Genomic DNA, 23490 nt, shown 5'->3' with positions numbered 1-23490 from the left:
TTCGTGGGGAACAGGAGCAGGGTTCTGCCGTGATGTTCCTGCTTGACTCCCACCTGGCAGGTTTAGGACACCGAAGGCTGTTCTTGCGCAGAGCCACCCCCCACACTGGTGCTTCTCTCTGGCACGGGAGCTCTGGGAGGAGGAGACCTGAGCCTCCGCACCCCGCGCATCCCAGCACTGGTCACCTCAGGGATTCTGGACACATCCAGGGCCGCCGGAGCAGTGACCAGCAGCCCTGAGGCTGGACCAGCTGGCCCCAGGAACCTGCAGGAACCACAGGCTGTGGGAGGTCCTGTTCCTGCTCTGTCCCTGGGAAAGGGGGGGCACAGGGCTGGCTCCCCGACACTGCCAGTTCCCCCAAAAGCAGCAAACTGGGACCACCTGTTTGAGCCCTGATGGCACCTTGCTGCTCCCGGCGAGCTTGGGGTTGGGGTCCCGCAGGGTGGACCCCCCCCTTCACCCCTGCCTGTCCCCAGGCTGGGGGTCAGTGCGATCCCCTCCGGCTGGTGTCCCCAAACCGTGGCGTCTGCCAGATCCCCAGCCCCGGTGCTGCCGCTGCCCTGGGGTCCCCGGGTACGACCCTGCAGTGGGGGCTGCCCTGCTGCGTGCCCCCCCAGGAGGGCAGCGTGATGTGGTGTCCCCCAGGTGTGACCCCCCCAGGGGACAGACCCCAGCTGAGGCCCCGAGTGTGAGCCCCAGATGTGATCTCCCGTTATTCCCAGGTGTGAACCCCCCGGCGTGTGGCACCCCCCCGGTATGACCCCTCCGGTATAAGACCCCATGTGCTCCCCCATTTGAATCCCCTCCCCGGGTGACTCCCCGCAGCGTGACATCCCCAGGTGCGTGTGTCCCCCCCCCCGGTGACTCCCCCCAGTGTTGCTCCCCCCCGATGTGAGACCCCGTGTGCCTCCCCGGGTGTGACCCCCCCGGTGACCTCCCCCCGCTTTCAACCCCCACAGCTCTGTCCTCCCCACCTGTGCCCCCTCTTCGGTGCTCCCCCCTCCCCGGCTGCCGCCCCCCCCCCCCCCCGGTGTCCCTCCCGCCAGCGCCCCCCGCCGTCGCGCCCCCCCGCCGCCGGCCCCGGCCCGCTCCCGCCGCTCCGCTCCGCCCGGCTGCGCGCATGTGCCGCGCCCGTCCCTCCCCCGCGCGGCGGCCGGACCCAGCGGCGGCGGCGGCGGCGGCCGGGCAGGATGAAGGACCGGACCGGGGAGCTGCGCGCCGTAAGTGGGGGGCGCCGGCCGCGGTGGGGGGGGGGGGTGTGGGCAGCGCCCCCCGCCTCTGCTCGGGGCCCGCCCGGCGCTGCCTCGTCCCCCGCCTCCCCGGGCCGGGGCCGCTGTGCCCCGAGCGGCGGCACCGGAGGGGGCGGCTGGGCGGGGGAAGGCCGGGGCCGAGCCCCCCCCCGGCCCTCGCGGGGGTGTCGGGGCGGGAGCGGGGCTCCCCGGGCTGCGTTCCCCCCCCCGCCGCGGGCCGCTCCGGTTCCCCCCCGGCGCCGGGCGGCTGCGGCTCCCGGCGGGCGGTGAGAGCGGCGGGCGCTGCCCCGGGGGCCGCACCTCCCCCGGCAGCGGCGGGGGGGCCGAGCCGGTTGGAAGCGCTCCCGGCCGGGAAAAAATAAATACGAACGGTTCTCCCCGGCCGGAGCTGGGGGGGGGGCAGCGCCCGGCGGGGGGGCTGCGGGCGGAGGGTGCCCCGCGGGCAGCTGGGCCCTGCCCGGGCCGTGCCGGTGCCCCGCCGGTGCCCCGCTCCGCCCCCGTTTTGCTTTTTCATCCTCCCGGCCCCGCTGATGTCACCCGGCCTGGGAAGGGCCCGCGGCCGCGCTGCGGGCGCTGCCTCGCCGGTGGGCCGCTGACCGCGGGCCCTGCCCGCCGCCGCCCGGGCCCGGCACCTCCGCTGCCGACGGCCGCTTGGCGCCCGGGGCCGCGACCCGGCGCTCCTGCGGGGCTGAGCGGGGGCTGCGGCCGCTCCCGGGGGAAAGCCCGGGCCCGGTGGCACCCGCCGCGGGGAAGCGGGGGGGGGGGGGGGGGGGGGGCACTCGCGGCCCGCCGAGCCGCCCCGCGGGTCGCGGGGGCTGGGCTGGCGCAGAGCCGGCAGCGGCTTCGGGGCGCGCCGCGGCGGAGCCCCCCCCCTCCGTGCCCGGTTCCCCCCCCCCCCGCCCGCCGGGGTCTGCGGCGGCACCACCGCCCGCACGGGCACCCCCCGCTCAGCCCGGGCCGGGGGGCCGAGCTCCGCAGCGGCGGTGGGGCGGGGGGGGGGGGGGCAAGAGCCTGAGAGCCCCGGGCGCTGCTGTGGCCGCCCGCCTGCCGTGTCGCACCGGCGCTGGCTGTGCTGCTCTTTATTCTCTTCTTCCACCTTTAATTACTTCACGAGGGGGTCTGCCCTCCGCGGGAGGCGAGCTGGGGGGTGCGTGGAGAGGGGGGCAAGCGGGGGCCCGGCTGCACCGCCGGTGCTCCAGCCCCGGGGGGGTGACCCAGACATGGAGCGAGGGGTAGCGGGGGCCCCACCGGGCCCGCTTCAGCCGGGAGGTTGGCTGGGTCTGGCAGGAGGATGGAGCTGGGGTGATGCCAGCAAGGGGCCGAGGGGGCGGCTGTGGATGCGGGGGGGGGGGGGGAGGAAGGGCTATATAAAGAACAAGTGCACCCTCCCCGCGCAGCCGGAGCGCCTGGAAAGCACCCAAACAGGGGGGCTCTTTCTCCACCGACAGCACCGGCTGTGAAATAGGGTTGGAAAATAGGCTTTTTAATAATAACAACGGTAAAAACCAGCCCCATGAATGTCCTCTTGGCAGCCGGTGCTGGCTGAGAAGTGATGCTGTAGAGTATTTTAAAATCTCTCCATTCCTTTAAATACGTCTTAAGAAAAATAAAGTGCATTTTTTGCCTCGCTGCTGCTCCCGTTCCTTATTCATCAGCCTAAGGATGAAGGGCTGCACAGCCCTCAGGCGCAGCATCCTCCCCGGGGCTCCCTGCTGCATCCGGGGGCTCCTGGGGCCGGAGGTCCGGTTTGGAGCATCCCGATGCCCCAGAGCTGAGCGGGAGCCCACGCCAGGGCAGAGCCTGGCAGGGCTGCAGGGAGCGGGGCAGCGCGCAGGGGAAAAGTGGATTTTCAGCCTTGGTGGTGGTGGTCACCTGCGAGGAGCGAGATGCTGCAGTGGACGGAGTGTAGGGAGTGTTTGGGCTTGTTTTTTCTGTGCTGCCAGTAACCAGGCTCACTAATAGCCAGGTTCTTCCCGTTTTAGTATAGAGTCTAAATTCTGCCAGGGATGATAATAAAGAAGAATTAAAGCCAGCTCTTTTTTCTTTATTGGAACCGAGGAGGGGATACAGGGCTTTCACTGCTGTGCAGAACAAGAGCTTCATGTCTTAATGGGATTTTTGAAATGGTTCTTGAAGTTCAAAATGCTAATCCCAGTCTTTTCTGAACCTTGGCCCTCTGGTTGTCTTCAGACTCCCTTGAGCTTATCTAGTACCCTGGGGGTGGTGGTGCCCCCAGGCCTGCTCTGAACCAGGGACTGGAAATTCAGCTTACGGCTGAAAAATGTCCTCTTGTTCTGGAGGAAGAGCAGCCGAGGACTGGCCGTGAAGGATGCCCGGAACGAGACCAGCAGATCTTTGCTCTCAGCTGCTCGTGGCTAGGTGCCACGGCTCTGGCCACGGGTGGTGTTTCCTGCCCATCCGGAGCGGAACTGGAACCGGTCCCCTGCCCCGAAACCCCCAAAAGCAGCCCCTCCTGCTGCGGTTGTCCCTCTGCGGTGTTGGTGACTGGTGACGGAGCAGGGATGGGACGAAAATAATCTGAAAAATAATTTATTTTGCTTTTGGGACAGTCTCTAAGCTGCTTCTCCCTGTGCTCCAGGCACCTAAAATGTCTTGATTTAGGCTCAGCTTGTGTTGTGTCCTACAAAGCTTGAGGAGAGCTAGTGCTGAGGGTGCTGCACTATAAAGAGCAGTCAGCCGCTGCGGGTGAAGGAAGAATCTGAAGCTCTGCTCAACGTGTGAGGGCTCTGCTGTCCTGGCTCAGCAGGGCACCGCGGCCAGGGTGCCGTGAGGCCAGGATGAGATGGTGCGCGCGTGCAGGACTGCGAGGGTCCCACACTGCTCTGTCCTGCCTGGGAGGTGACAGCTCAGTTTGGGTGAGATGTCGGGATTTCCAGGGTGTGAGACAGCTCCAAATGGTAAAATAATTATGAATGATGTTTTGAGAGAGAGTGGGAGGAGGTGAGGGAGATGTGCAAGTGTCATAGGATCACAGAGTGGTTTGGGTTGGAAGGGACCTTCAAAGATGATCCAGTCCAATCCCCCTGCGAGGGACAGGGACACGTTGCACTAGATTAGGTTGCTCAAAGCCCCGTCCAACCTGACCTTGAACACCTCCAGGGATGGGGCATCCACAGCTTCTCCAGGCAACCTGTGCCAGTGCCTCACCACCCTCATCGTCCAACATTTCCTCCCTACGTCCAACCTAACCCCACCCTCGTTGAGTTGAAAACGGCTGCCCCTTGTGCTGTCACTGCAGGCCCTGGGCAAAAGTCTCTCTCCCTCTTTCCTCTGAGCCCCCTTGAAGTATGGAGCGGCCGCAGTAAGGTCTCCCCGGAGCCGTCTCTTCTCCAGGCTGCAAAACCCCAACTCTCTCAGCCTTTCTCCATAGCAGAGGTGTTTCAGCCCTGGGACCATGTTGGTGGCCTCCTCTGGCCCCGTTCTACCCGGTGCGTGTCTGTCTTGTGCTGGGGACCCTAGAGCTGGACGCAGTGCTCCAGGGGGGTGTGGGGTGTGAGGAGAGCGGAGGAGAGGGGGAGCATCCCCTCCCTTGACCTGCTGGCCATGCTGCTGGTGATACAGCCCAGGAGACGCTTGGCTTTCTGGGCTGCAAGTCAAGGTTGCCCACTCATGTCCCATTTGTCACCCACCAGTATCCCCTGGTCCTTCTCTGCAGGGCTGCTCTCCATCCATCCATCCATCCCTCCCCCATCTGTGCTGGCCCTGGGGATTGCCCCGACCCACGTGCAGGACCTTGCACTGGGCCTGGTTGAACTTCATGAGGTTCTCATGGACCCACTCCTCCAGGCTCTCCAGGTCCCTCTGGATGCCACCCCTTCCCTTCAGCGTATTGACTGCAACGCTCAGTTTGGTGTCACCTGCAAACTTGCTGAGGGTGCACTCGATCCCACTGTCTGTGTTGCTGATGAAGATGTTCAGCAGGCCGTGGAAGTGGGGTTCGGCAGTTCCTGGTCCCAGAGCGCCCTGTTTCCAGCAAGACTCAGTTCCCTGCACTTGCTTCCCCATTGCTGAATGGTGCCAGTGAGCTACAGGTGCTATGAGATGCCTGCCCAGGCCAGGAGAAGGGGTTTCGAGGGGACATGGGGGCTGGAGGGCTGCGGGGGGTCAGGGGCTGGGTGGACCCCGATGGTTTGGGTCAGGGTTCCTGTTGCTGAAGGAACCCCACACACTTGGTGTTACCAGCCATTAAGAAACGTGTGATGATTTCGGGAGGATGCGACTCTGCTGTCAACATTTCATACAGCCAATTAGCAGAATTTCCAATAGTTATCGATTTTTGGTGGCTGTAGCAGTTGCTGGGCTCTAATTGGGCTGGGGAAGACCATTTATCAGTTGACAGATCCTCTCCCCGTTCCCCACCAGGCAGTGCTCGCCTGATGTTTGATCTTGCAGTTACATGATGGAGGTGTTCCTTGAGATGCTAGGGTGGACACTGCCCAAATCTCATGTTGGGGCATTGTGGGGAGAGGTTTGGCAAGGCCACCGTGACTGTGGGACAGTGTCCAGGCCTGGCAGGTTTCAGTGCGGGCAGAAGCTCCTCCAGCATGGCGAGGACCTTCCCCGGAGTGGGGACAGGAGAAGAAGGACAGTTTGGACCTGGAGGTCCCCCTTTGGTCCCCAGTACAGACCTCATGCGGTGGGACTGGTTGTCTGTCTAAGACTGGGTGGGTGTGGAGGTGTTTGTAGGACCGAAGCCTCAACGGTTGCTTGGAACGAAGCAAGTGTGCAAAGTGATGGTCATGTTCCTGGTGACCTTCCCGTTGGGTCTAAAGGCTTGCCTTGCTCACATGAGTGTTACTTGAGAATAATCCCTCTGGGGCTTGAAGAGTTGCTCTTTATTTCGTGTCTAGGTTTTGTTTCTCATCATACCTTGTTTTTGAGTAAGGAGCCATTTCCCAACCCATGCCAACGGGAGAGGCACGGGTGCAAAACCAGACCTTCTTTTGCATGTCTCCAGCTTGCAGAAATGGTCAAAATGGTTTTGCCGGGCCCTTTCCTCTCGAGCCCGTCGCTCCTCTCTGGCAGCTGTTTTCAGGTGCCTTTCTCCAGCGATGTCCTTGCCTTTGTGCTGCGCCGTCGTCCCCCCCAGCCGGCTGAAACCCCCTGCTCCTGCCTGCCACGTCCCTCTTCCAAGCACTGCCTCCTGCCCGTGGGAGTTGCGGGGAGGTGTGCGGTAAAATAAAAGGAGAGAGAAAGGGAGGTAAGCTCCAGGTCCAGCTTCGTGGATCCACCCTCTTCCCTCCTGTGGCAGCTGAAATCTGCGGTGCGGCCCCCCGGGACTCGCAGCCAGACCTTGCTCCATCCCCTCTCATTAATAATCCTGTGCTGTTCCCGCTGATGATTTCTCTCTTGGGGGCACAAATGCGAAGTCGACCAAAGCTGCTGTTTGCAGCAGGAGTTGGATCTCGTCGATCTCCGTCTGGGCAGCGGGGCTTATCTGGAGCCACCCCCCGATTCAAAAGTCCCTGCTGACCCTGAAGGTAGATATATTTGCTTATTTAAATGCTGTCTTCCTTTCCTTTTTCAACCCTCTTGGTTGCCCGATGTGCTTTCAAGCTCTTTTATTCAACCAAAAGGGTCACGTAAATAATTCAGCTTCGCTTCTTCCCTCACCCGTTGGGGAGCCGGGGCTGTCACGTGGTGGGCGACAGCCGGCGGCTCTGTATTGCGTGTCCGCAGCCTGCACAGCCGCCTGGTCTGGCTGCAGGCGGTGGGGTGGGTAGCGATGCCGAAAAGCTGATTTTCTGGGGGCTGGAAGGAGCAAAGCTGCCGGGGAAGGCTGTGCACCATGGCTGCCCTTGGACCATGTCTGGCCCGGCTGTCTCCCTGCCATGAGGGTGCACCTCCAGGGCCGGGAAGCTGCTTCGCCTGCTCCCTCGTGGTCCTGGAGAGCGGAACGGGGTGAGACACAGGTGAGTCCTTGCTCCCTGGGGTCTGCCGGGCCCGGCAGATGGGCATGGCAGAAGATAACGCCTGCCTTGCACGCTCTCCGTCTGAAACATTCTTCTGCGTCCCAGCAGTTGTGGGGTCCCGGGTGTCCCTGTGCTGCAGGGATGCTGTTAGCAGCAGTGGGCATGCATCCGAATAGGGCAAGCCAAAGAAAACTTGAAATTGGAAAGACCCTTTGACGTGCTTTAAACACAGCAGCGTGCAAAACCCAGCCTCTAGCTCAGCTCTGGATGGTGTTTCATGTCCCCACCCCAGGAGGAGACTGGGGTCTGCAGTGGTGGTCTGCACCCCGTGGGAGAGTGGGGCGATGGATGGGAGTTTGCAGGACAGGCAGGCTCAGCCCCCGCCGGCACCGGCCTCGGAGGGGGATGCTGAGCCCTGGGGTCCCTTGGTGTCTGCTGGGGAGCTCAAGGTCCGGTGCGGTGGTGGCTTGGTGGTCCCCCTGAAGTCAAGCTGAATGCAGAAATACTCTTTGCCTCTTGAAACCCGGTGCCACGCTGTGGATGCCAAAGAGTAACAGGACCTTGCGTTCGCAAGCCATGTACGTTGGCTGCACGTTGGATGTCCAAAAGAGCTCAAGCCAAAGGGGTTTAGACTAGCCTGTTGTTTTAATTGCAAGTGTCTTTGTGCGAGCTGCTCGGAAGCTATACAAATGTTTGTTTTGCTACGTATCTCCCCGTTAACAAGATTTCTCAGGAAATATGCAAAATTATCACTACAGGCAGAACATGTACAGTAAGGCTCATTAAGCTAAGTACTGTGATAAATTGCTACTTCCAGAAAATTACGTGTATTAGCAAAAAGGAGGAGAGTGAGCCCAAGTGGAAGACCTGGGGAGACAGAGTGTGCAGTAACATTCTGGCTCCGGGTGGCTGGAGGGTGACCTGAGCAAACCTGCTGCAGGGGACGGACGGCTGAATGTCCTTGGACTGCGGCGTCTGCGGGATTATCCTTAGAGGAGATGCGTGGGGAAGGGAAGGCAAGCGGAGAAGGACGGTGCGGGAAACAGAAGCAGAGTGATGCTGTGTCAGGACCAGACCAGGCATAAAGCCAACAGGACTGTCTTTACGTAGAAGAAGTATAAACCGAGGCAACTCTGGAAGCACACAGGGAGTAGAAAGTTTTGCTGAGCTGGAGTGCAGGGGGAGAGGGCAGGGGCGATGTGCCACAGGCTGCCTGCATCTCTGCCTTCGGTGGGCAGCGACAGGGCTCCTGTCTGAAATGTGGGTGCTGCCTTGCCCCCCAAACAGGGGAGCAGACTGATGGCTGTGAGCAGAGGACAGGCTGTGGTGTGTGGTGTGTCATGGACTCACAGAGTGGTTTGGGTTGGAAGGGACTTTCACAGATCATCCAGTCCAACCCCCCTGCCATGGGCAGGGACATCTTCCGCTAGATCAGGTTGCTCAAAGCCCCGTCCAACCTGACCTTGGACACCTCCAGGGATGGGGCATCCACAGCTTCTCCGGGCAACCTGTGGCAGTGCCTCACCACCCTCATCGTCCAACATTTCCTCCCTATGTCCAACCTAACCCCACCCTCGTTGGGTTGAAAACGGCTGCCCCTTGTGCTGTCACTGCAGGCCCTGGGCAAAAGTCTCTCTCCCTGTTTCCTCTGAGCCCCCTTGAAGTATGGAGCGGCCGCAGTAAGGTCTCCCCGGAGCCGTCTCTTCTCCAGGCTGCACAACCCCAACTCTCTCAGCCTCTCTCCATAGCAGAGGTGTTCCAGCCCTGGGACCATGTTGGTGGCCTCCTCTGGCCCCGTTCTACCCGGTGTGTGTCTGTCTTGTGCTGGGGACCCCAGAGCTGGACGCAGTGCTCCAGGGGGTGTGAGGAGAGCGGAGGAGAGGGGGAGCATCCCCTCCCTTGACCTGCTGGCCACGCTGCTGGTGATGCAGCCCAGATGTCTTTTTATGTGATGCTGACATCTTCCTGCAGAAGACTGTAGATGCGGCCCTTCTCTACTGCACTTCTCCCTTACCTGCTCCACACTGGGTTTGAAAGCCAGCAGGTCACATCAGGAGGAAAGTTTCTTGAAGACCTCAAATCTGCAGGACTGATGCTGGCCCTGTGCAAGCAGCTCCGGGTGACTGGTTTAACCAGGCATCGTTGAATGTGGTCTGTGATAAGAAACCCACCGTGAATCCACTTCAGTTTTGGTGCTCGCCTTTTCTTGAGCTGTGTACCCCTGTGCTCTAGTTTGAGTTTTCTAAATAGAGGTTTTATTTGCTTTTCTTTAACCTGCCTTGAATGCAAGCAGATCTGAAGTGCTCAGGTCCCACATGAGAGATGTCCTGAAGCAACTTTCAACCTTCTTCAGTGTGATACTCTGAGTATTTCCAGTGGAGGTGCAGGGGATACGCCTGTACAGCCACTCTCCTCTGGCAGGAGGGTTTCCTCCTCCGTCAACTTTTGCAGGAGCCTTGGAAGTAGTGAGTGGAGCCCAGGACATCTGCTGACTGCTGCCCAAAAAAATGTCCTTGGGGGCATCCAGAGGGGAATGGGAAGTCCTTCGTCTGCAGCAGCCGTGGAGAGGTCAGGCTAAGGGAAGGCTTCCCCTCAGTGACCAAGGGTACTAGTGCTGCCCGTGGGGAGAGGTTGTCCAGGTCCCTTTGAGGTTGAGGCCAATGCCGTGTGTGCGCGGCTGCGTTTGAGACCTTGCTGGTGCACACAACCTCCTTGGCCCATTTCACAACCTTGTTGAGACCTGTTGTAGAGAAGTTGCTTGTCCCTGCTGCCTTTGGACAGCCGTTGCAGGACCACAGTCATTGAATCGTTGAATGGTTTGCGTTGGAAAAGGACCTTCAAAGATCATCCAGTCCAACCCCATTGCCATGGGCAGGGACATCTTCCGCTAGGTCAGGTCCTGACGGTGTTGTAAAGTTTCAAATCTCCTGCCCAAAATGATTTGTGTTCATTTGTTCTTAGGCCAGTGTTCTTCTGCTGGAGAAGGTTGCTCCTTCATGCTGCCTGCTCCTGGCAGCTGCCTGCTGCGTTCACCGCCAGGCGCAGGGGGCAAACCCGGGCTGCGTAGCGTCAAAATCTGCTGCAAGATGGGACTGAGCTTTCTGTTAATAGTGCGGTATTTCAGTTTCTAGTGGATGCTTATGGACCCTGGTTTCTCTTCATGGGAACTAACTGAAAAATAATTAAAAATAAAACCTTCTGCTCACTGTGAGGTTTCAGAAGCTTACTGCCAGCCGTGGCCACTTCCCGTCGTGCACTACTTCTGCTGTGATATCTGCTGCAGATTTTCTAGTATTAAGTCTTCCTTTTTATCTGCCGTTGCTTTCAGATCTTCCAACAAGTCCTGTCAGACTTTGGGTTTGTGGTGTATGAAACGACTGTTCATTTTAGTTTTCCAGAAGACGTTTGCCTTCTGGAGGTTCAGTGTCTCTCTTGGATGGTGCTAAGGTTCTTTGATATGGTCTAGGCAAGAGCACCAAAGAAGTGTCATTCCCATGTTTGGTCATTCATGACCATTTGAGCAACCTCGTCTAGTGGAAGATGTCCCTGCCCATGGCAGGGGTTTGGACTGGAGGATCTTTGAAGGTCCCTTCCAAACCGACACATTCCATGAGTGTCTGGTTGTAGGCAGTGCAGTCTGATTTGAAGGATAACCATTTTACAGACTGCCTTGATTTTCACGTGTTGATCCTCTCCTGGTGACACGGGCCGTGGGAGCTGTGGTGCCGCCTGCATTGCCTCCTCTGCCTGAGGTTTTCCTTCTCTTTTCGCCAGCAGCTTCCAGCTACAGACCTCACGGTCACTGGTGGGCATCACCAGGGCTTGGTGTCAATCGTAGAGCACTTGGTAGACACCAAATCATGGTGGTGATCCTGGCAGAAACCTCTCCAAGTGCTGACCCTGGCAAACAGGTGACGGGGTGGAGAGGAAGGATGAGTGCCGTGGCTACAGGTGCTTCTGCTGCCCGCGTGAAGCTCCAGTCTGCACATAAACCATAACAAGGATGGTGCCACCGTCAGAAGGATGTTAAGAAATTAATTTCAGATGAATTAAGTCTGTCTGCTTTTTTTTACCCAAATTATTCTTTAGCCGTGATTGCAAACTTGTAAAATATTGGCTGTAAAATATCAATGTCTTTCCAGTAGATCGTAGTACCATCCGTGTTCTCGAGCTACAGGAGGAGGTCAGTGAGCTCAGCTCCTTGCCTCCTGCAGGACTGATGGCACCTCTGTAACCACTGACATTTGTTCTTAATAGTTAAGTGGAATTTTACATGCCTGCTTCTAAAACTGAGCTTAAGAGTTGACTGCGGCTCTGATAAAGGGGTTGGGCTTCACGCCAAAGGCCGGTAGCGTAATTCTGCGGCAATGAAAGCCAACACCTGAGGACAAAACTCTTGGAAATCTTGTTCTCCCTTGCACTGCTAGTGCTGGAAATTAGAAACGCCTACTGACTCATGCAGATGTTGCTGAGTACTAAAGTCATTTGTACCTTGAACTTTTATTCATCAAAAAGTTGTCATGGGAAGTACGGGCTGGTTTTGGTGAATATTGGAATTGGACATGCTGAGTTGAGGCCTGTGTGCTATAAAATACCCACTTTGTTGTGCTGCATAGCTGTACTATATAGTCTGCAAAAAATGCTAAGACCGAGGCTGTAGGTAATTTAAACCAAGGTCTCAGGTCGTTCAGCTCTCCAGGGCTCTCTCCTGCAGGCAGACCCTCTGGCTGTCCTTGTCCTCAGCCTTGACACCACCTTCCTGAAAACCCTCCGGAGCGGGAATTCTGCCTCTGGGCTCCTGAGGAAAGACTTGGTTTGGCTGCTGCAAAATGCTAAAGCAAACCTTAAGGTGAGAAGGGTCAACGCAACCTCCCAGGATGAGGGTGGTGGTAGTTTGGTGGGCAGGAGACCCGTGGGTGCTTTGGACCTTGTTCATGTGAAGCTTCAGCAGCAGAGCCACAGAGAGCTGCTCTTCTGCTGCCGAGCATCGCAGAGCTGCGCCGGGTTGTTTCCAGGGATCTGGGCATCCGCACGCTTTAATACGTGTCCTGGAGGCTTTTTAAGATGGCCGAGAAGAGATCTCGGTGCAGCTCGCTGCTGAGTTATTCTGACCTCGTCCTTCATCTCGGCGATGTGCGCAGCCCCACGCCGGAGCCGTGGGGAGCGAGCTGCCGTGGGGAGCGAGCTGCCGCAGGAGCTCTCAGGTGCCAACAGCAATGCCCTGGGCTCGGGGGCTTGGACAGTGGGAACAAAGCGACTGGTGTTGGACCCGCATATGCCGCTCCGTGCGGCGACGTGGTCCCGGCCACGACCCACTGCTGCTCAGAGAGCATCCCCCCACCGAGCAGCCTTGTGTTGGGCATCCCGCGGGGTGCTTTGGTTTTGGTACAGAAAGGGCGGTCGTTTTGCAAAGAAAGTCAAGCCCAGATGGCTGAAATTTCTCAGTCTGAGCAGATCAGTGCGGAGGTGTCCAGTAAATAAAAAACCCACAGACTCAGCATGGAATCGAAGCAGGCGAGCACCTGCATCTCTTTGGGACGAGGCTTTTTTTTGCTTAACTTAATGGTCTCTAAAAAGAGAGTAGCAGCTGATGTGGCCTTTTCCTTTCCTTGTGCTTTTGTGAAGCTTGCCTTGTCTCTGGTGAGGGTGGGAGGCAGCGCGTGGCGTTGGGCCCCGCAGCCCGGTGTGGCGGCTGGAGGCAGGGCCCGGGCTCGCTGCCTGCTCCCTGTTCGTGCGTGCCGGTGTTTCCTAGGAAAGGGTTGGCTCGCGCGGCTGTGAGTGCCGCCGCCACGGCTTGGCGGAGGGATGAGCTGGGGGGATAGCACGGTCCCCTGGGATGCAGAGGTGCCCAGCGGTGGGCCGAGCCCGCTGCTCCGCTGCCCTGGTGCAGCTCTGCTGCCTGTACCGACTCCACAGATGCGTCTGGACACGGTCAAATTCATCTGCAACGCTAACAGAAGAGGACAGGAGCTAAAGCCTGTGCGTAGCCACTGCTGAGATAATAGAGACCTCGTTACGCCCTGTCGCAGCTCGCCCTGCCTGCCGCCTCTTGCTTTTCGGAGGAGAGCAGGCTTCGAGTCTTTTCGGTCAGTTTGTGCTCCTCTGCTGTCTTCCAGAAAGCGTCTGTGGAGGGAGCGGGGCTGGTTTGAACCAGAGGGATGTAATCTGCTCGATAATGGATTTATTAGCGGTGTGCTTGTTGCAAACCCCACGGAGCCAGGATGCTCCGGGGCTCTGGACTGTCTTCCCATCCGCTGCTCCGCTTTGTCAGAGACGGTATCGCAGCTCAGCTCGGCTCTCCCTCCTCTTGAGATTTTGGCCCTTGTGGAGGGGCACGTTTAACCCTGTGAGCCCCCAAAAGATGCTGGAAGAGCTCTGGCTGACCTGCCCTCCCCATCCCGCTCCCTGTGCTCAGCAGCAGCACCAGGGACGCAGCGGTTCCCAGCGCCATCCCCGCTTCTGGCATGCTGCCTGCCGCTCCGCCTGCCGCTTGGCCTCCGGCGGGCTGGAGAAATAAAAAACCCTGCGAAAGAAGGGTTATCTTCACCTACCCTGTGTGCGGGGCGAAAGCCTGGAGACCCCGGGTCCCTGGTACTACCTGAAAGTGCCTGAGGCAGGAGTGGGTGTCGAGGGAGGTTGATCAAACCCCTCCTGCTCTTCTGCTCCGGACGTGCTGGTGGCAGAGCACCCGCTCTCCGTGCCAGTGATGCAGGCAGCGATCAGCAGTGCCAGGCGGTACCTATATGCATAAAGTGGCCAACGCCAGTGACCCACCAAGGCTGCAGGGCAGCGGAGCTGCTTGCTGGCTGGTTGTGTTAATTAACTTGGGCTCGTCGCCTGCTGTAAGCTGTTTTTAGAGCTAGTCTCACCTAAGACACTTAGACTTGGAGCGCTTTGCTGTGGCTCTGTTTCCTCTCTCCCCGTAAGGAGTCTTGGGGCAGCCTTTGCTGCCTGAAGTTGCAACACGTCGGGCGTGCCTGGCGGATGCAGAGATGGATGGATGGCCATTTCGGCAGCGGAGAAGCACCGGGAGGATGGCGTGCCCGTGTGGCGTTGGGAGTGCATGCTCCTCGCCTGTTGCTGGCAAGCAAGCCTGGGCTTCTGAAGGCTGTGAATTGTTTGCTGCCTGTGTTGAGAAGCACCAGTGGGTGGCTTTGACCTAGGCTGGAGCTTTCCATGTGGCTTTGAAAACCAGGGATGCTCACAGCTGGAGTGCGTGAAGCCAAAATGCTGTTGGCTGGGTGGACACTTTAGGTTTCCTTAGGAAAGGTATTTTGGTTTTGCTTCTACTTCGGCAGCAATGTATGGGAAGACACTTCAAGCCTGGGGTGAGAGTGCTTGTGAGGGCCAGCAGTGTGCCTGGAACCCTGGAACGGCACCTGGGATGGAGGGAGATGCTTGGAGCAGATGATCCTTCAGTGCTCCCAGGGAGCTGTGCCTGCCCGGTGGTATCTCCTCCGCCTCGAGTCCTGGTTAGCCCCGCAGTGAACGCCGCTGCTGCCTCCCTTTTGTGTTGAGTGTTGGGTCGGGGGCGGTGGGGCCAGGCGATCAGCCTGACGCCATGTGTCAGAGGCGGCGTGGCACGGAGGGTATTTCCAGTGACGTGGGTTGGACAGATGGTGCCCTTCTCCAGCCCGGAGTGACACGTGCCCTCCCGACCAGCGGGCTCCATCCTTGTAATTTCCTTTTCGCGGGGCTCCTGGCCGGGTCTCTGTGCCGCTCTCCCTGCGTGCAGCAGCGCAGCGCTGCGTTCAGTGCCTGCCCTAAATAACCATCGCCCTGCCTGTGCATCAGCGCTCTGCTGCGCCTGGGGGGTGAGCTGCCGTGAAAATAGAAGTGCCTCCAACAAGGCTGTGTGTGGCTTTGGCAGAAGCCCTCTCCCTGGCTGGTGGGTTGCCTTCCTCATGGATTTCTGGGTCTAACAAATGACAGCGTCTAGTGGGCAGCAGGGATGGGACAAAGCAGCGGCGTGGCATCCTGCATGCAATGAGCCAGGACCCTTTTGGAAGTGGAAGGGATGGGCAAGAGGTGACGAGGTGGGCATCTTCGCAGGCGGCATGCTGACCTGCTGCCTTTCCTCAGCTGCCAGTACTCTCTGGCCTGCGTGGTCACAGGAAAAGCCTGCGTTAAAATTAATGACGGGGAATGCTTTCCTCGCAGGCTTCAGAAAGGTGCTAAAAATTCCTGCAAATTAAGATCCTACCAGAATGAAGGCAAAAAAAGCTGGATAGGTGCCGAAGTTGCGATGGAGGTGCGTTTTCCTATGCAGGGCTGCAGAGGCTCGCTGGTGTTTCCTGTCCTGCATGTCCTGGGAGGGGCCTTTCATAGGATCACAGAGTGGTTTGGGTTGGAAGGGACTTTCACAGATCATCCAGTCCAACCCCCCTGCGAGGGACAGGGACAGGTTCCACTAGATCAGGTTGCTCAAAGCCCCGTCCAACCTGACCTTGGACACTTCCAGGGATGGGGCATCCACAGCTTCTCCGGGCAACCTGTGCCAGTGCCTCACCACCCTCATCGTCCAACATTTCCTCCCTACGTCCAACCTAACCCCACCCTCGTTGAGTTGAAAACGGCTGCCCCTTGTGCTGTCACGGCAGGCCCTGGGCAAAAGTCTCTCTCCCTCTTTCCTCTGAGCCCCCTTGAAGTATGGAGCGGCCGCAGTAAGGTCTCCCCGGAGCCGTCTCTTCTCCAGGCTGCACAACCCCAACTCTCTCAGCCTTTCTCCAGAGCAGAGGGGTTCCAGCCCTGGGACCATGTTGGTGGCCTCCTCTGGCCCTGCTCTACCCGGTGTGTGTCTGTCTTGTGCTGGGGACCCCAGAGCTGGACGCAGTGCTCCAGGGGGGTGTGAGGAGAGCGGAGGAGAGGGGGAGCATCCCCTCCCTCGACCTGCTGGCCACGCTGCTGGTGATGCAGCCCAGGAGACGCTTGGCTTTCTGGGCTGCAAGTCCACATTGCCGGCTCATGTCCCATTTATCACCCACCGGTATCCCCCGGTCCTTCTCCGCAGGGCTGCGCTCAGCCCCCTCTCCTTTGACCCCTTCCTGCGGATGGCCATCCTGCTGGCTCTGTGCCGAGGCGGCACGGGGCTGCACGCAGGACGCGCGTGCCCTGGCAGAGCTGCTCTGCACGCAGAGCCCCTTGGGCCATGTGCCACCCGCCTGGGTCGAGGTGCCAGGCCCCACCGCCTGCACAGCCCCTGCTCTGTGGGGTAAAACCTCCGGGCAGGACGATGTGCTGGCCTGCACGCCGCGAGGTGCTGGGACGAGGCAGTCTGTCCGTGATGGGTGCTGGGGATGGGTTGGGTGGTGGGCTGCTGCCTGAAGAAAAGCTTCATAGCACAGAGCTGGAGTCAGCAGAGCTGGAAGAAGCACCGAAAAGGAGTGCTGCAGTGGGTGCAGGAGGTCAACTGGAATAACAGCCCCATTTCCTCTGAGAAATCTCCCCAAAATGCAACCCACCATCCAGCAGCCTAATGGCTCCACTGAGCTAACAAAGAAGATGATACCCCACAGCTGAAATCCCACGTGTGGAGGCTGCAGGGGCTGGTGGGGATGTCCTTGTCGCTGGCCCGGAGAGGCTGGGCAGGGTAGTGGGCAGGAGGATGCTGTGACCTGGGGGTCCGTGTGTCCGGGGTGGCAGCTGCATCTTTCCATCACTCGCGATGCGTGTCCCCAGGATCTGTTGGCATTATGTATTTCTGAGATCCTCGGCGGGGGGGTAGGTGGGAGTTTGTGACCACTCAAGCTGTTGGGGATAACGCCGGCACAAGGCAGGCAGAAACCATGCCTGTTTGTGCGTGCTGGCAAAACGTCCCTCAGTCCGTGCAGGAGTTAAGGGGGTTATAACTGTCCATCTAATGGGCACCCATCTTAATCGAAGGCAATTGATGCCTAAAATCAAGCACGGCACAAAACAAGCGGGGTTTCTAGCGGTGCGTAAACTGAAATGCAAACGTGGATGGTAGCTACATCCACGTAGCAAACATCCATCCATGCAGACATCCTTCCTAGCTTTAGGAGATGATGCTTTTTAACCTCTTCGATGGTGAGCACTCCTGCTCACATGTGCCTGCGGTGCTCCGGAAGCGATGGAGCAGGACGCAGGCATCACTCTGGGTCCGTTTGTAGACCCCAAAGGGACCTTTGCTTAGAGCTGGCGGCTGTGCCGGTGAAGCAGGGTTCACTCACAGGCTGAATGAATGGCACAGTCAGCAGCGGAGCTGGGACTTGAGGGTGATAGCCATGATTTTGCTAAGACGGGTTTTGAGCGAGGCTGGAGCAGTGATGGCAGAGGATGGGGGGAGGAGAGGGTGCGGGTCCCTTCAGCCTGGCTGCCTGGTGGCATCGGGTGCAGGAGGGGTGTAACGGAGCCCACAGCCAAGTCCTACCCCTGACCCCAGGGCTGTGTGGGTGCTGCTGGATATGGCCGTGCATCCAGCTCTGCTCTAAGCCCGAGTCATGCTCTGGCTCTCGGTGCTGGGCTGTGACCGCTGGCAGGGACCTGCCTCTGCTCCCCGGTGTGAGAGCAAACTGACGACTCTTGAAAGCAGAAAGCTTCAGGGAAGAAGCTGGGTCCTGCCTGTCGCAAAGGACATTGCCTTCTGCAGCGTGTCTGCAGAGCTCTCCGCAAGTCCAGACGGGTGCAGGCAGCGGCCACTGACCCCGCTCCAGGTCCCTGCTCCCAGCACGACAGTGTATTTCTAGCAACGCAGGGAAGACATCCACGTCAGAGCAGGAGAAGGCTCTAGGTGCTCACCCCCAGGCTGATCTCACCCAGCTCCATCAAAATCTAAACGCATCGACCCGTTCCCGGGCTGGCGGCTCCTGCCGTGCCCCAGCCTTGCTGTGCAGGCAGCTCCTGCCTGCTGCGCCCTGGTGTGGGGACCTGGCTGTGGCCAAAATGGACAAATTCTGAATTCCCAGCTTCAGGGAACGTTTCTTCTTTGTGCCCACGGAGTGATGGGTCAGGGCAGCAAGGTGCCTGCTTTTCCTTGTCAAGGTGAGATTTTCACTTGAATCGCAGTAGCTCTCGAATCTCGAGCTCTTTGGATAGGCCATTTGTGAAGCGGTTACCAAAGCAAACAGTGCCACGCGCGGTGGCGAGGCTGAAAACTGAGGTCTCCGCTGGGTGACTCCACCCAAATCGGTCACTGTAGGTTGGAAAGACAAATTTAGGGGGAAGGATAGGTATTTCATCTGGTTTATTTCAAGGTAAGAGGCATCTCTCTGGAGACTGTATTGGCTAGCGCTGCAAAGTGCGAAGGGGCCATGGGGTGACGCGTAACCGTCGGCAAAATGTGGGACAATTATGAGATGAGCAGAGACAGTCCTCTCTCTTAAATCTTCTCCATTCCACTGGCTCCTTCTCTCTAGTGAAGATGGAGTATGAAGAAACTTTTCCACCCCATTAATTTTCCATTTCCCTCCGTCATGTATCTGCTTTGGATAATAATCTTTTAAATGTCTCCTTATACAGTGGACTGTAATTTTTCTTTCTCCTGCGAGCTCGTGTCCCCTGCCTCTCTGGGACAGGAGGTGTTTTCATCTCTGGTGACAATGACACACACGCTGCTGCAGACAAGGACAACCCCTCATTTGCCTGCCTGTTCTATTTTCTATTCTCACCCACCTTTCCTGCACTTCACAGCATCCCTTGTGCTTTCCCATCACAGCATCCCTCGTGCTTTCCCATCGCAGCATCCCTCGTGCTTTCCCATCACAGCATCCCTCGTGCTTTCCCATCGCAGCATCCCTCGTGTTTTCCCATCGCAGCACCCCTCGTGTTTTCCCATCGCAGCATCCCTCGTGTTTTCCCATCGCAGCATCCCTCGTGCTTTCCCATCACAGCATCCCTCGTGCTTTCCCATCGCAGCGTCCCTCGTGCTTTCCCATCACAGCGTCCCTCGTGCTTTCCCATCGCAGCATCCCTCGTGCTTTCCCATCGCAGCATCCCTCGTGCTTTCCCATCGCAGCATCCCTCGTGCTTTCCCATCGCAGCATCCCTCGTGCTTTCCCATCGCAGCGTCCCTCGTGCTTTCCCATCACAGTATCCCTCGTGCTTTCCCATCGCAGCATCCCCCGTGCTTTCCCATCGCAGCATCCCTCGTGCTTTCCCATCGCAGCACCCCTCGTGTTTTCCCATCGCAGCATCCCTCGTGCTTTCCCATCGCAGCGTCCCCCGTGCTTTCCCATCGCAGCGTCCCTCGTGCTTTCCCATCACTGCTGTTTGCAGAGCCATTGTGCTCACACGCAGCTGAGGATAGCTCATAAAGTTTCCCCCTCCAGCTCTCTGTAAATGCATAGGTGCCATTAATCTTGTTCTGTGCTTGCCATGGGAGGCCGTGCGGTGTTGCGGCTGGCTCCAGTGGTGTTTTGCATCATGCCTTTATTGCTGGAGCTGGCCATCCTCTGCTCTCTTGGTGTCTGTAGCGCCCTGGTGCAGCAGTGCCCAGGGTGTCCCATGCTCCGGCTGGCATTTACCCCAGCTTCTGGGAGCAAGTGAGCAAAGGAGAAGGGGAAGATGGCCCTGAGGAACTCATGAAATGGAACCGCAAACTTTTCAGGAAGCACTTGTTGATGCCTCTTTCCGTGTCGTTGCAGGCGAAGGACAGTGACGACGATGATGAAGTCACCGTCAGTGTGGACCGGGACCGCTTCATGGACGAGTTCTTTGAGCAGGTGAGAGGTTTGTTTCTCCTTGCAGCTGTAAAGCCTGTTCAGAGCTTTGTGTTAGCGCTGGGGCAGGCTGCAGGGCTGTGGGAGAGGCCCCCACCCCAGGTGGGGAGCAGCGGTCGAGGTGGGGATGGGGGTCCTGCCCTGGCTGATGCCACTCAGCTGATGCTCGAGGTCCTCAGGGGTTACGCTCAGAGGGCTGACTAGCAGGAGCCAGGCTTCCATGCAGGCTTAGGGACCATGCAGACCTTCCGTGCATGCCTGCCTCCAGCCCGCCACTAAAGCGGCCTGGCTCTCAAACCTCTCCTGAAAGCACCTCTGCGGAGTAGCAGTTTCTGCATGGGATCGATTTAGTTTTGTGCCTCTCTTTACCAAACAAGAGGTTGTCTTCTGGCATGTGGGTGGCTGTAAGATCTGCATGCGGATTTTTAGCACACCCTTAGCATGGCATGTGTGTAGGGGGTGTTAAAATGTATCTGTGCAGGCAGTGGAGGGGGGAATGAAAAAAATCAGACGTACAGATGGAGGACGATGGGCAAAGTGGTGGTGTGAATCGAAGGAGAAGGCAGAGCTGGCGGGCGGGCAGCCCGGCAGGCAGAGGGCACAGGTAGAGGTTCCCCCTCTCGGCAATGCCGGCGTGTCTCCTTATACACAGGAGCGCGGGGAAGATGCCAGCATGGATTTGCTGGCAAATGGGGCCTCCCTGGTCTGTAGGGTGGGGGTCAAACTGGGCTTCCCAGCCCCTGCAGCAAAGAGCCACGGGGGACTGAGCAGGGAGCGAGCCTGGCTTGTGCGACCTCAGCAATGTTCTCTGTGCTGGAGGTGCAGAGTCTGAGGATCCCTAGATCTGATGCTAATTTAAATAAACCCCAAACGTTTCTCAGTGCATCGCAGAGGATACAGGCTGTATGACGTTGCTGTGCCTGCAAAGCTGGCTGCTGTGCTGTGGAAGGTCTGATTTCACAGCGGTCCTACAGTTTGAGGATCCAGCTGGAAAATACTTGTCCAGGAGGATGTTTGCTGTGGTTCAGACGTGTCACGGTTGCTTTGGGATAGGGTTTAATAATCCCTCCCCTTTCCAAAAGTCCAGGCCTCTCACAGGAGACCTGTCTTCTTGTCCATCTCCACAGGTGGAAGAAATTCGAGGGTTCATTGATAAAATTTCGGAGAACGTGGAGGAAGTGAAGAGGAAGCACAGCGCCATTCTTGCTTCGCCCAACCCTGACGAGAGTAAGTGAGCCGTGATCTGCTTGCGTCCCCGCGGGGAACCTCGCTGCGCTGGGCTGGGCCGCTCGCGGTGTGGACGGAGTCAGACAGAAGTCCTCTTGTCTTCAGGTGGCCGTGGCTGGAAAGCCGCAAGCTGCCAAGGTGGCTCATGGCTGGGGTGAGGGATGGCTGGGACCTGCGTGGGAAGGAGACGGAGGGACGGCCGATGGCTTTCTGACTTTGAGAGGTGGTGAGGAGGGTCCAGCGAGGCTGCTGGAGGGGAATTCCTGAAGGGTGGGGCAACGTGGAGGCTGAAAAGAGCAAATGGCTGTTTTTATGCTGGTTGGCCGTTGTCTTGCCCTGGGCTGCCTGGGGAGGGTACGTGGATGAGGCAGCACTTGCAGAACAGGCTGAGCATTGCCTGCTGGGCCCAGAAATGGCACAGCTCTTCTTTGAGCCCGCGGTGTCCGCTTGTGACGCTCTCCTCTCTTTCCTGAAGGACATTTTGTTGCTGGCTGGCCAAAGAGTCTGTCCCTTCCGGATCTTGCTGATGTATCGCTGTTTTCTTCCCCAGTCTTGCGTTCCTGAGAAGAGGTTTGTTGTCAGGAACAGAAGTTAAGGATAGCAGCACCCAAGAGGTGGCAACATTTGGGAGTCTGCAGGATCTGGCAGAGGTAGAACTGTGGGTGATGAGTTCCCCTGTCCCCAGGTGCGAGCAGTGCATCTCCCAGGGGAGCCTGAGGAGCCGGCGCTGGCAGAGCGCCTGGGGCTGGTGGGGTCGGCTGGGCTTCCTCAGCTCAGAGGCTTTCCAGCTTTGGTGTCTGCAAAGCCCTCGGGGAGCAGGTAGGATGAGGTGCTGAGCTGTGCAAGGAAGAGCAGGGGTGAGCACAGCTGAGTGGAGCTGCTTATCGGTGGGGCTGGACCAGGGGTCCAGGGCTGGACCTTAGACCGGCTCACCCGCTGCGGGACATTTGAACATCTCTGCTGCCAGAAGCCTGTCCTTCAGTCTTGCCATGAGCCCATGTGGGCTCTCCTTCGTCCATCTCCCTCACGGTGCTGGTGGTCGCAGGGCTGGTGGTTGCTGCAGGGGCGACCGTGGAGGATGGCTCCGAGCTGCTGGCAGCCCTTGTCGTTGGCAAAGGTCACGGGCCAGCGGGCGACTGCTGAGGAGCTGCAGTGCCCTCCAGGCTGCAGTGGCCCGGGCGCAAAGGTATGATTAGGGGGCTGGAAAGCTGAGACCAGGTCTCTGTCTTGCCACCCACCTCCCATCCACTTCTCTTCATTCGCCCAGTGCAATTCCACGTCCGCTCGTATCCAACTGTGAATTGTTTCTAGAGGTCCCAGGAGGTTGTCTGTACACACATTTTCTTCTGTCCAGCCCTATGTCAAATCAATAGATATTGCTATTTGCTTGGAAGAACCTGATCCTTACTAAATTGTCTCACGCTCCCTTCTCCTGGCAGCTGCTCCTCAGCTAAAATTCACTTGGCCAAGCCTGGAAGCGAGGGATTTTCTCAAGGGAATTCACATGTCTGAGACTGTTGCTCAGTCATCCTCCAGGCTCTTTTGGTCTGTGCTTGCACTGTAAGATTTTGCAGTGTTTCTGTTTGGGTGTTTTCAGGGGAGAGTTGTCATTGCTTTGCTTCTGGCTGCTGGGCTCATACAGCATGCATCGGCATGGTGTCCGCTCGGGGCTGAGCCAGAGCTCAGGCTGCAAAGGGCACTCATGGCCTAAAAGCATAATAATCTATTTAAAAGTCTGAGATCTGCAGTGAACAAGATACTGTGACATTAACATGACTTCTGGAAGCATCCAGGACGTTGGGAGTGCTTCTGGTTTTGTTTCACAGTGTTACCTTGCCTTGGTATTGTACAAAATTCAGTTTATAATGCCAAAACCTGTTTGGACAGCGAAAGAAGACCCCACACTTTGTTTAGAAATTAGTGTTTTGTAATATTGTGGTGTGTCCAGGAGGTGCGGTGGGGCTGATCAGGTGCTCAATGGTAGATAGACTCACAGAATCACAGAGTAGTTTGGGTTGGAAGGGACCTTCAGAGATCATCCAGTCCAACCCCCCTGCCGTGGGCAGAGACACCTTCACAGAATCAAAGAATCGCTAAGGTTGGAAAAGACCTGTAAGATCATCAAGTCCAACCACCAACCCAACACCACCACGCCCACTAAACCATGTCCCACAATGCCTCGTCCACATGTTCCTTGAACCCCTTCAGTGATGGTGACTCCACCACCTCCCTGGGCAGCCTCTTCCAGTGCTTCACCAGTCTCTCAGTGAAGACATTTTTCCTAATATCCAGCCTGAACCTCCCCTGGCGCAACTTGAGTCCATTTCCTCTTCCACTAGACCAGGGTGCTCAAAGCCCCGTCCAACCTGACCTTGAACGCCTCCAGGGATGGGGCATCCACAG

The 23490-nt window shown here is 58.2% G+C and overlaps 1 protein-coding gene across 1 annotated transcript in view; it reads left to right on the top strand.

The window, feature by feature from the left end:
- The first annotated feature begins 1190 nt into the window (after positions 1 to 1190).
- Positions 1191 to 23490, top strand: part of STX1A (syntaxin 1A) — a 92981-nt gene continuing 70681 nt past the window's right edge. Inside the window, exons 1-3 of the mRNA XM_059829188.1 lie at positions 1191 to 1220; positions 19786 to 19863; positions 20988 to 21087. Of these exons, the coding sequence (XP_059685171.1) occupies positions 1191 to 1220; positions 19786 to 19863; positions 20988 to 21087 (208 nt within the window). The remainder of the gene's footprint in view (positions 1221 to 19785; positions 19864 to 20987; positions 21088 to 23490) is intronic.

Source organism: Gavia stellata, chromosome 25 (genome assembly GCF_030936135.1).
Source record: "Gavia stellata isolate bGavSte3 chromosome 25, bGavSte3.hap2, whole genome shotgun sequence".
NCBI classification, from domain to species: Eukaryota; Metazoa; Chordata; class Aves; order Gaviiformes; family Gaviidae; genus Gavia; species Gavia stellata.
The sequence above is the reverse complement of the archived record's forward strand: the minus strand, read 5'-3'. Positions and strand labels throughout refer to the sequence as shown.